At 55.7% G+C, this 11,224-nt stretch overlaps 1 protein-coding gene across 2 annotated transcripts; it reads left to right on the forward strand.

Moving 5' to 3' along the window:
* The first annotated feature begins 3,431 nt into the window (after positions 1-3,431).
* On the forward strand, positions 3,432-9,546 carry PSMC3 (proteasome 26S subunit, ATPase 3). Of its 2 annotated transcripts, XM_006057366.4 has the most exons (12): positions 3,443-3,643; positions 3,882-3,965; positions 4,604-4,729; positions 5,140-5,244; positions 5,357-5,419; positions 5,662-5,799; positions 6,213-6,356; positions 6,476-6,624; positions 7,496-7,592; positions 7,799-7,944; positions 8,746-8,827; positions 9,392-9,546. In XM_006057366.4, the coding sequence occupies exons 1-12, from the start codon at positions 3,566-3,568 to the stop codon at positions 9,500-9,502; spliced, it is 1,323 nt and encodes a 440-aa protein (XP_006057428.1). In that variant the 5' UTR covers positions 3,443-3,565; the 3' UTR covers positions 9,503-9,546. The 2 variants fall into 2 exon arrangements, with proteins under 2 accessions (XP_025121863.1, XP_006057428.1); XM_025266078.3 differs by lacking the exon at positions 5,662-5,799 and having other exon boundaries at positions 3,432-3,643.
* Positions 9,547-11,224: the final 1,678 nt, after the last annotated feature.

Raw genomic sequence — 11,224 nt, forward strand, 5'->3', positions numbered from 1 at the left:
GGAAGGTCCCCGGAGGAGGACATGGCACCCCACTCCAGTATTCTTGCCTGGAGAATCCCGTGGGTAGAGGGGCCTGGCGGGCCACAGTTCATAGGGTTGCACAGAGTTTGGACACAACTGAAGCGACTTAGCACGTAAGCACAAAAAGCCCTGCAGGACCTGGGAGGCTGTTTCAGGGACCTTGGCTTTTACTCTAAGTCTCACAGCTGCTGCAGGGTTTTGAGCAGAGGAGTGACATGATCAAACGAGGCTTTAAAATAATTCCCTTGGTTGCTGTGTTGAGAACAGAGTACACAAGACAACTGGCCAGGATGCTTCAAAAATGTCTATGTCATGAAAGACCAAAAAAGATTGGGAGACTGTCCTAAACTGAAGGAGACTGTAGAGACCTGACAACTGACTGCCATGTGTGATTTTTGACTTGATGTTGGATTTTTTTTTTAAGGCTCTAAGGCATGTTTTGGAGATAATTGAAGAAATTTTAATATGGACTGTATATTAGATTTTATTGCCTCAATATTAAATTCTATAGGTATGACAATATACTATGCTATAATGTATTGGAGTTCCATTATTAGAATGTCTTTACTCTTAGGAGACACAAGTTGAAATATTAGAGGTGAAGTAACATGATGTCTGCAATGTACTTTGAAATGGTTCAGAAAAACACACAGACAGCAAAAGAAAATGCAAATCAATTAGTGACTCTAGGTGAAAGATACATAGGTATTCATTGTCCATTCTTGCAATTTTTTAATATATTTCGCAGTTTTCAAAACAACAGATTTTAAGAAGTATTTTAGTAGGGGTCCCCAGAGGAACAGATCCCATAGGAGACATATATGTATGTAAAGAGATTTATTATAAGGAAATCGGCTCGTACAATTACAGAGGTGGGAAACCTCCATGGTGGGTAGGGTAAATGGGCAAACTGGAAACCCAGGAATGTTGCTGGTTTAGTTTCAGTCTTAATCAGAAGGCCTGAGGTCCCATGGAGCTGCTGGTGTACATTTTAGTCTAAAAGCCAACAGGCACAAGACCCTGTTCAGTTCAGTTCAGTCGCTCAGTCGTGTCTGACTCTTTGCAACCCCATGGACTGCGGCACGCCAGGTCTCCCTGTCCATCACCAACTCCCGGAGTTTATTCAAACTCATGTCCATTGAGTAGGTGATGCTATCCAACCATCTCACCCTTCTCCTCCCACCTTCAATCTTTCCCAGCATCAGGGTCTTTTCAAATGAGTTAGTTCTTCGAATCAGGTGGCCAAAGTATTGGAGCTTCAGCTTCAGCATCAGTCCTTCCAAAGAGTATTCAGAACTGATTTCCTTTAGGATGGACTGGTTGGATCTCCTTGCAGTCCAAGGGACTCTCAAGAGTCTCCTCCAACACCACAGTTCAAAAGCATCAATTCTTCAGCACTCAGCTTTCTTTATAGTCCAACTCTCACATCCATACATGACTACTGGAAAAACCATAGCTTTGACTAGATGGACCTTTGTTGGCAAAGTAATGTCTCTGTTTTTTTAATAAAATGTCTAGGCTGGATCATCGAAAAAGCAAGAGAGTTCCAGAAAAACATCTATTTCTGCTTTATTGACTATGCCAAGCCTTTGACTGTGTGGATCACAATAAACTGTGGAAAATTCTTCAAGAGATGGGAATACCAGACCACCTGACCTGCCTCTTGAGAAACCTATATGCAGGTCAGGAAGCAACAGTTAGAACTGGACATGGAACAACAGACTGGTTCCAAATAGGAAAAGGAGTACGTCAAGGCTGTATATTGTCACCCTGCTTATTTAACTTATATGTGGAGTACATCATGAGAAATGCTGGGCTGGAAGAAGCACAAGTTGGAATCAAGATTGCCGGGAGAAATATCAATAACCTCAGATATGCAGATGACACGACCCTTATGGCAGAAAGTGAAGAGGAACTAAAGAGCATCTTGATGAAAGTGAAAGAGGAGAATGAAAAAGTTGGCTTAAAGCTCAACATTCAGAAAACTAAGATCATGACATCTGGTCCTATCACTTCATGGGAAATAGATGGGGAAACAGTGGAAACAGTGTCAGACTTTATTTTTGGGGGCTCCAAAATCATTGCAGATGGTGATTGTAGCCATTAAATTAAAAGACACTTACTCCTTGGAAGAAAAGTTATGACCAACCTAGATAGCATATTCAAAAGCAGAGACATTACTTTGCCAACAAAGGTCCGTCTAGTCAAGGCTATGGTTTTTCCAGTGGTCATGTATGGATGTGAGAGTTGGACTGTGAAGAAAGCTGAGCGACGAAGAATTGATGCTTTTAAACTGTGGTGTTGGAGAAGACTCTTGAGAGTCCCTTGGACTGTTAGGAGATCCAACCAGTCCATCCTAAAGGAGACAAGTCCTGGGTGTTCATTGGAAGGACTGATGCTGAGGCTGAAACTCCAATACTTTGGCCACCTCATGTGAAGAGAGTTGACTCATTGGAAAAGACCCAGATGCTGGGAGGGATTGGGGGTGGGAGGAGAAGGGGACAACAGAGGTTGAGATGGCTGGATGGCATCACTGACTCGATGGACGTGAGTCGGAGTGAACTCCGGGAGTTGGTGATGGACAGGGAGGCCTGGCGTACTGCAATTCATGGGGTCGCAGAATCGGACACGACTGAGCAACTGAACTGAACTGAACTGAGGTTGGTCATAACTTTTCTTCCAAGGAGCAAGGGTAAGAACTGATATTTCCGTGTAAGTCCCAAGCATGGATCTGTATTCTTGGGCTTCCCTTGTAGCTCCGTCAGTAAAGAATCTGCCTGCAGGGTGGGTAGAGCTGGGTTTGTTTGATCCCTGGGTTGGGAAGATCCCCTGGAGAAGGAAATGGCAACTGACTCCAGTATTCTTGCCTGGAGAATCCCCATGGACGGAGGAGCCTGGCGGGCTGCAGTCTAAGGTGTCATAAAGAGTCGGACACGACTGAGCGACTAACCACAGCACCCAAGCCTGGAAGAAACACAGCTCAAGACAGTCAGGAAGAAGGAGTTTCCTCTATCTCTGAGGGTGTTCAGCCTTTTGGAGCTATTCAGGCCTTGAACTGATTGGATGAGGCGCACTTATTTTGGGGAACCCCCTAATTCCTAACTAGGTCGATTTTGCAGTTGAAAGACCGCCCCCCTCCACCCCTCCTCCTTCAAAAGCGCCCTGTGAGCCGCCTGATTAGGACTACATTTCCCAAGGGCCCTGGGGACACTGGGTCGTTTCTCCCTCCCCTTTCTATTTCTTTTCCGCCGCAGGCCCCGCCCCTCTGGGCGTTCCAGCCAGTGGCGCATCCTCCTGTCGCTGTGGCACCAACAGGACGGGGGCGGGAACTTTTCAGCAGCCGCGGGGGCGGGTCCTGTGGCCTGCGCTTCAGCTTTTGAATCCGAGAAGCAGATTCGCCGCCGCAACGCGGCCCAAGCTAATTTTTTTCACGAGTCAGGACTTATTGACGGAGTCTCACTAGTCAAGAGCAGACGTAAAGGGAGGTAATATTGATCTCTCCCTGCGGCTGCCGCCCGGTGTAATCTTCAGGCTGCTCCTCCGAATGGTGAATCTGCTGCCGAAACTCGAGAGTCCAGTGACTCGGCAGGAGAAGATGGCGACTGTGTGGGACGAAGCGGAGGTGCGCGCGGGCGGTTCTGGAGCTCGGGCCGCGGGGAGACCCCGCTGGCGGGAGGGGAGGCGGTGGCTGCGGGGTCAAGGCCGAGCCCGGTCCCGGGATTGGGGCCGCTTGGCATGCGGTCGCGGCTGCATTCTGGGTTTTTTGGCGCATAGTGGGTCAATTGAGGCAGAGATGGCTAACTCACAGTGCTGAGTGAACTGCCTTGAGTTTAAGGGGGGAAAAATTGTTTTTTTCACAGCAAGATGGAATCGGGGAGGAAGTTCTCAAGATGTCCACAGAAGAGATCATCCAGCGCACACGGCTGCTGGACAGTGAAATCAAGGTGGGCAGTGAAGCCCCCTCTCCCTGCCCGCGTCCCCACACACAGGGCAGGCCCTGGTGCTCTCACGTCGTCCCCAGCCTCCCTCGGAGAGGTGTGGGGACCGCGGTTTCCTCCTCAGACCAGAAAAAGAGAAATAAAACGAAGTTTTAAAAGGGAGGGGGAGAGGGCCAGGGTGGTGGGAGACCAGGCCTGAGAGAAGGAATGGTCTGACTGCCGTTCCCAGGCCTTTCAGTATTCCTCTTGAGAGTCTGTCTTTTAAGAAACCCCCATTTTACAGATGAGCAAACTGAGGCTAAAGAGGGTTTTTGTTGTTGTTGTTGTTTTGTTTTGTGTTTTACTGTGGTGAGGTATGGAGCCTGTAACGAAAGGCAGAACCTGAAACCCGTGTTTGCTCAACTCAAAGTCTGGCTCTTTTCCCTTTACTACAACTGCTTCCCCTGGAGGTCTCCCGACAGGCCTCCTGTTTCGACCTTTGCTGGTTGTGGACACAGTCAGGCTGAGCATTCAGAGAGCCTTCGAGCTGAGTGAAGGGGTACAGGAGGGTTCCTCCGGCCGCCTGGATAAGGTGCTCCAATTAAGTGGCCCTCGGATAAGCTGAGGTAAGGCTGAATGTTTCCTTCCATTCACCCTCATCCCAGATCATGAAGAGCGAAGTGTTGCGAGTCACCCACGAACTCCAGGCCATGAAGGACAAGATCAAAGAGAACAGCGAGAAAATCAAAGTGAACAAGACGCTGCCGTACCTGGTCTCCAACGTCATCGAGGTGTGTGTGTATGTGGAGGGGAAGAGGGGTCAGTGGGGCTTGGAGACAGCCTGCCGTTGGGGAAAGAGTGGGTGGGCCTTTTGAGGCCTAAATTGCATGTAGGATCTAAACCCCTTAGGTTCTCCTCCCCGCTGTAAGTTTTTAGGGGAATATACAGGCCTGAAAAGGCATCGGAAGCTGCGTGTTTCTTTTTCTACTGGGTATTTTTCCTCGGGGTGGGTAGATGAGCTCTGAGCAGAGATCACGCTAATCTGATTTATTAACCGTACCTTTGCTGGGCTCGGGGGTAGGCTGAGGAGTGAGGTAGGGATGGCGAGCCCTGGGAGTGCTGAGGTTGTCTAGGCCCCAGAAGTGCTGGGCTCTGCAGAGTACAGGGGGGCTGAGCAAATCTGAGCTTCTTCCTTTCCCAGCTTCTAGATGTTGATCCTAACGACCAAGAGGAAGATGGTGCAAACATTGATCTAGACTCCCAAAGGAAGGGCAAGTGCGCAGTGATCAAAACCTCTACACGGCAGGTGAGGCTGGCGCAGCAGGAGGAGCTGCAGAGGATGAGAGGGGGGTGTGGGACAGGACTCGGGAGCCTACCTGAGGGCAGTGACTGAGGCTGCACCTGGAATCCTTCTGCAGACCTACTTCCTGCCTGTGATTGGCTTGGTGGATGCCGAAAAGCTGAAGCCGGGAGACTTGGTGGTGAGTGGTGTCCCTGAGCCCAGGCGGGCCTTTTCCAGCAAGGTTTCTCCCACTGCTGAGCCGAGCCCCTGGCCCCGGCCCGGGTCACTGTGGGTCCTGAACGTTTGCGGAGCTGCCTGCCCTTTGATTCTTGTGTTGCCCGGTCCTGTGGCTCTCCTTTCACTCTACGGACACCTGTCCCCCAGTCAATTAGGTAGACCTTGAGCTGGGACAGAGCTGAGGTTTCCATGCTGTGTCCCCAGGGTGTGAACAAAGACTCCTATCTGATCCTGGAGACCCTGCCCACCGAGTACGACTCGCGGGTGAAGGCCATGGAGGTGGACGAGAGGCCCACGGAGCAGTACAGTGACATTGGGGGCCTGGATAAGCAGATTCAGGAGGTGAGGGAAGCCCGGCACCTCACCAGCCTTTTGTGTCTCTCTGCTTCAGTGACCAGAGCACTTTTCCTCCCATGCCTCTTATCCTTGCAACACTCTAGGGAGGCAGGGAAGAGGCCATGGAACAGTTTAGAAGACTGAGCTCTGGAGGGTCTGAATGGCTTGCTTGGGATCTCAGATGGTTAAGGCCAGAGCCAGGACCGGAGCTCAGGCTCCTGTTCTTAACCCGTCCTTCTGCCCTGTCCTGCTGTTCTGGGAGTCCACCGGCAGCCTTGGTGGCAGTGAGCGTTCTGTGTCCTCTGGATGTGGGGCAAGGAGATGGCGGTGACCCTGAGTTGAGTGGGGCGCTACAGAGAGGGTTAGGCTGTGGGAGCCCACAGGGTTCACTGTCCTCACCCAGGTCTTCTTCCTGGCAGCTAGTGGAGGCCATTGTCCTGCCAATGAACCACAAGGAGAAGTTTGAGAACTTAGGGATCCAGCCCCCAAAGGGCGTGCTGATGTATGGGCCTCCAGGTACGGGGAAGACCCTGCTGGCCCGGGCCTGTGCTGCGCAGACCAAGGTGAGTGCCTTGGGAAGGATGGGGGGAGATGGGTGGGAGCTGAGACTCGGCTGGGTGGGCTTGAATCGAAGGGGCCTCTTGTTGCGCCTTTGGCCTGATTCTGTCACCCCCCACCCCAGGCCACCTTCCTGAAGCTGGCCGGCCCCCAGCTGGTGCAGATGTTCATCGGGGACGGTGCCAAGCTAGTCCGGGACGCCTTTGCGCTGGCCAAGGAGAAAGCGCCGTCCATCATCTTCATAGATGAGCTGGACGCCATTGGCACCAAGCGGTGAGGGGTGCGGGGTCCCACCAGGTTGGGTCTGGAACCCTGCTCTTCCACCCTGCTGCCTGCTCGCCCTGGGATGCTGGCGGCGCTCTCCATGTGCTTGGACTTCTTAGTGCTCTTCTGACTAGCCTCCCTGCTTCATTTCTTTTCCCCACCATCCTTTCTCCTCCCAGTTGCCAGCAGGTTCCTCTCCAAATTTCACTGACCGGCTCCGCCAGCTCCTCATGCAGACAGAGCCTGCTTTCCCCTTCCGGCCTTCCCACTGTTCCGTAGCATAAACGCTGGGCTTGCCACGGCCTGCGGGGCCCTGTGTTGGTGCCCCAGCTCCCCTCCAGCCTCACCCCGTCCCTGCCCTCACCTCCCCGCCCCCCCCACCCCCGGGCTTCCTCCAGGCGGCCCCTCGGTTTGCAGGCCCGCTCGTTGGCAGAGATTTGCCACCTGCTCTTTTCTTTCTGGAATGTGCTTTTCCTTTTCCCCTGATCTCTGCTGGTCGGTTGCCCAGTGATGTGTTTTCAGTCTTCAGATCTCAGCCTGAGGGATATTTCCTCGGGGACAGCTGCCTGGGCCCCCTGTTCCATGCCAAGTCTGGGCCAGATCTCTCTATTTCTTCTGAGTTTTAGTTCAGTTTGTGATGGCACCTTCATTGGGGGCACAGGCCAGGCAGCGGGTTTTGCTCACTGTTCTGTCCTCAGTTCAGCACCTGAGCCCAGGACCTCTCACCTCTGACACCATTTCTGTGCTGTCCCTGGGCTGGGGGCCCCCAGGCTGAGCAGGACTCCTCTCCGCCCCGGGATGGGTTAGGTTGGGCTTCTGGAGGAACAGGGGAGGGCGCCCCCCGAGCTGTGGCCTCACCAGTGTCTCCTTCGGGGCCCAGCTTCGACAGTGAGAAGGCCGGGGACCGGGAGGTGCAGAGGACAATGCTGGAGCTGCTAAACCAGCTGGACGGCTTCCAGCCCAACACCCAAGTGAAGGTGGGTGTTGTCTTCACAGGGGAAGAAGGGGCGCTGAGAGGTCAGGCATCTTCTGTTGTCTCTCTGGCGCAGCTCGAGTTAGAGGCGGTCTTGAATATCCGGTGCCGTCTCACCTGACCCGGGCCGCCTCCTTGCCTGTCGTGGCCGTGCCTGTCGCCTGTCTCGGAAGCTCCCCCCTCATGCAAGCGGCCGCGTCTCCTTCTCAGGTCATCGCAGCCACCAACAGAGTGGACATCCTGGATCCCGCCCTGCTCCGCTCAGGCCGCCTGGACCGCAAGATCGAGTTCCCCATGCCCAACGAGGAGGCCCGGGCCAGAATCATGCAGATCCACTCCCGGAAGATGAACGTCAGGTGCATAAAGTCACAAGCGAGGCGCTGAGACCTCAGGGGCAGCAGAGCCGTCCCAGTCCTCTTCGTACTGAGCCTCCCTGGGCTTCCCCTCTCCCTCCACCTCCCGTTCACACAGCACTGTTCCCGCAGCAGCCTCCCTTTCTCCCAGGTGCCTGACCTGACACAGAACCTTACTGGGGCCTGGGACCTTAGCGTTCACCTGCACACACACCCCCTGCCCCGGGATCGGCAGGCGTGCCGGCCCGGGCCGTTTCCTGGCCTCCCCTGCCCCAGCAGATGAACACAGCCCAGCCTGGCCCAGGGGAACGCTGCCAGGGGCCAGGCAGACCTGGTTCAGATCTGTGTGACCGTCTGCAGGTGGCATAAGCCTTGGTTTTCTTCCTGGGACTTGGGGGTGAGGGCTGCAACCTCCCGGGGTTGTGATAATGTCCAGTGCAGTGCTTGGCGCAGGAGGCGAGTCGCCACAGCGCTGTGCCGGTGCAGGGCCCGCCCGCCTGAGACAGACAGATGGCTGTCTTCTGTCTGCACAACCTTCTGCTCCCCCCAGACTGGATCCTGGGGTCCAGGTGCATCTCAAAGGCTGGAGACACCAGAAATGACTTGGTCTAACGTACTCTGACCTCCCTGCCTCCCGCCTCCCCCCTGCCCTGTGCAGAGGGACGGAGGGACGAGGCCCGGTGGGGAAGGGACTCGCCTGTGATCCGGGCGAGTCGACCTCACTGCCTGAGGGAGCGTGTGGGGGACAGCTACTCTTCCTGGCCCCTCCCCTCAGTCACTGAGTCTCGCCCCACCTCCCCACAGTCCTGACGTGAACTACGAGGAACTGGCCCGCTGTACAGATGACTTCAACGGGGCCCAGTGCAAGGCGGTGTGTGTGGAGGCGGTGAGTGGGGGCTGCAGAGGGTGGGTGCTTCACACCACCTCCCTGCTCAGGCTGGTGGAGGCGGCTGAGGGAGGGGCTGAGAAGTTGGAGGCCTCCGGGAGCTGGACCAGGGCGTGGGGAGGGGCCAGAGAGCCTGTCTGTTCTGGGGTGTGGGGAGGGACCCAGAGCCTGTCTGTCTGGGGGCTGGGGCATGGGGAGGGACTCAGAGCCTGTCTGTCTGGGGGCTGGGGCATGGGGAGGGACTCAGAGCCTGTCTGTCTGGGGGCTGGGGCATGGGGAGGGACTCAGAGCCTGTCTGGGGGCTGGGGCATGGGGAGGGACTCAGAGCCTGTCTGTTCTGGGGCGTGGGGAGGGACCTGAGAGCCTGTGTCTCTCTGTCTGGGGGCTGGGGCATAGGGAGGGACCTGAGAGCCTGTGTCTCTGTCTGAGGACTGGGGCGTGGGGAGGGACCCAGAGCCTGTGTGTCTGTCCTGGGGGCTGGGGCGTGGGGAGGGACCCGAGAGCCTATCTGGGGAGCTGGGGCGTGAGGAGGAACCCAGAGCCTGTCCATCTGTCTGGGCGCAGGGCATGATCGCGCTGCGCAGAGGCGCCACGGAGCTCACCCACGAGGACTACATGGAGGGCATCCTGGAGGTACAAGCCAAGAAGAAGGCCAACCTGCAGTACTATGCCTAGGGGCCTCCTGCTGGCGGACACACAATAAAGGATGCTTCCCGTTCCTGCTGCCTGTCTGTCTCACCTTCCTGGGGCCTTGGGTAGAGGAGTCGGGGTGTATGCCGGAGGCCCTTCCCTAGGTGCTGCTGCTGGAAACCTGAGCAAGCCATGGGCCTCAGACCAGTTGTCAGGGCGGGGCCCCTGGCAGGGATGGGTGTGCACCCCAGCTGCTCCCTGGGGTCTTCTGGCGTCCAGACCCCTCTGACTGCACACTCCCCACCCCGCCTCTCAGTCTGAGCTTCTGAAAATTCTTGTTAACCTGCAGTTCGCCTGAGGGGCCTACACAGAAGCCAAACTAGTGTTTCCCTTCCTTTTGAATCTTGGTGCTCTGGCCCTCGACCTTGCTTCCTGGTAAAGCCAGGCTCTGGGCCTTGGCTCCCTGGTTCCTGGCTGCCAAGCCTTCTGTTTGTCTCCACGTCTTGGTTCGCTGTTGGCCCATTTCCTCCCGCTGAAAAATGAGCTTCAAGCAAGATCCGCTGAGAGCCCTTCTAGGCCTGACCCGGCTCACCCGGTGTCCTCTCCCACCCCTGGTCCTGCCCCCAGCCCCGTCCCTGTGACGCCCCACGTCTGCTGGTCATCTGCCTGCCACCCTTCCAGCTCTGCTGCCTGAAAGCTGACCGGGTGGTTCACTGCTGGCTGAGGGCTTGGCGGGGGCCACATGCTTTGCGGATCTTATGCATAATTGTATCTAGTTAATCTCAGCCACCAGTAGGGCAGCCCTGTTTTATGGATGCATCTGAGCAGCTGGGCCAAGGCCATACAACTCTTAGATGGCATAGCCAGGATTCAAACCTAGGAGTGAGCGTAAAGCCTACTGTATTGTCGTCAGCAGGTTTGGCTGTCCCCCCCCACCCCCCCAAACGGCCTGTTAAAACAGCAACCCTTCGAGAATGCCCCATCGGCTCTCACTTGCCCCCTGGCAAGAGCCCCTTACCCTCTTTTTCCCATCCCCTCTGAGGGGCCGTGCCCACGATCCCAGAACTACCGACTGCTGGCCAGTCCGGAGGCCCCGCCCTCTCCCACTGCCTCCGGGCCGCCAGCCTGGGTCAGAGGGTACCCTCACTGCACACTCCTTGGTGATCGGTCCCACTGACTTCCACTGTCCCCCTCCAACCACCCCCCCCCCCCCCCCGCCACCCTGTTCCAGAGGAGCCCCAGCACAGCCTCTGATAGGGCTCTGTCCCTCTCCTGGGCATCCCCACCTGAGTGAGGTCGCAGGCTTCTCACCCCTGACCTCGGAGCCCCCATCTGTAAATGGGACCTGGCTGCTTCCCTCGTGCATCGATGCCCCATGCCTGCTGAGGGCTGGGGGCGCTGGGGGACAGCCCTGGCTTCCTCCGTTCATCAGGCCTGGGCCCAGCGCTCCCCGTCCCCCTTCTCCCAGGAAGCAGCTCCTTCCCATGCCTGATGCTGGCTTTACTCAGCCTGTTCACTGGAGGGGAGGGTGTGGTTTAGAATAAAGATTTCATTTTTCCTTTTTAACAAAAAATAATTTCATGGAGGTCAAACCTGGAGACGACTTTGTGGGTGGAGCTCCCTCCCGTGGTGAAGTTACTCAGGCCAGGCTGGGAAGAAGCCCTTGGTTCGCAGGTCTGCGAGGACACCAGCCTTGGGGGTGACGTGGGCTATAATGGCCTAGAACCAGGCTTGTTTTATTGGCATAAAAAGCTAAAAGCAGAACAA

Source organism: Bubalus bubalis, chromosome 16, assembly GCF_019923935.1.
Source record: "Bubalus bubalis isolate 160015118507 breed Murrah chromosome 16, NDDB_SH_1, whole genome shotgun sequence".
NCBI classification, from domain to species: Eukaryota; Metazoa; Chordata; class Mammalia; order Artiodactyla; family Bovidae; genus Bubalus; species Bubalus bubalis.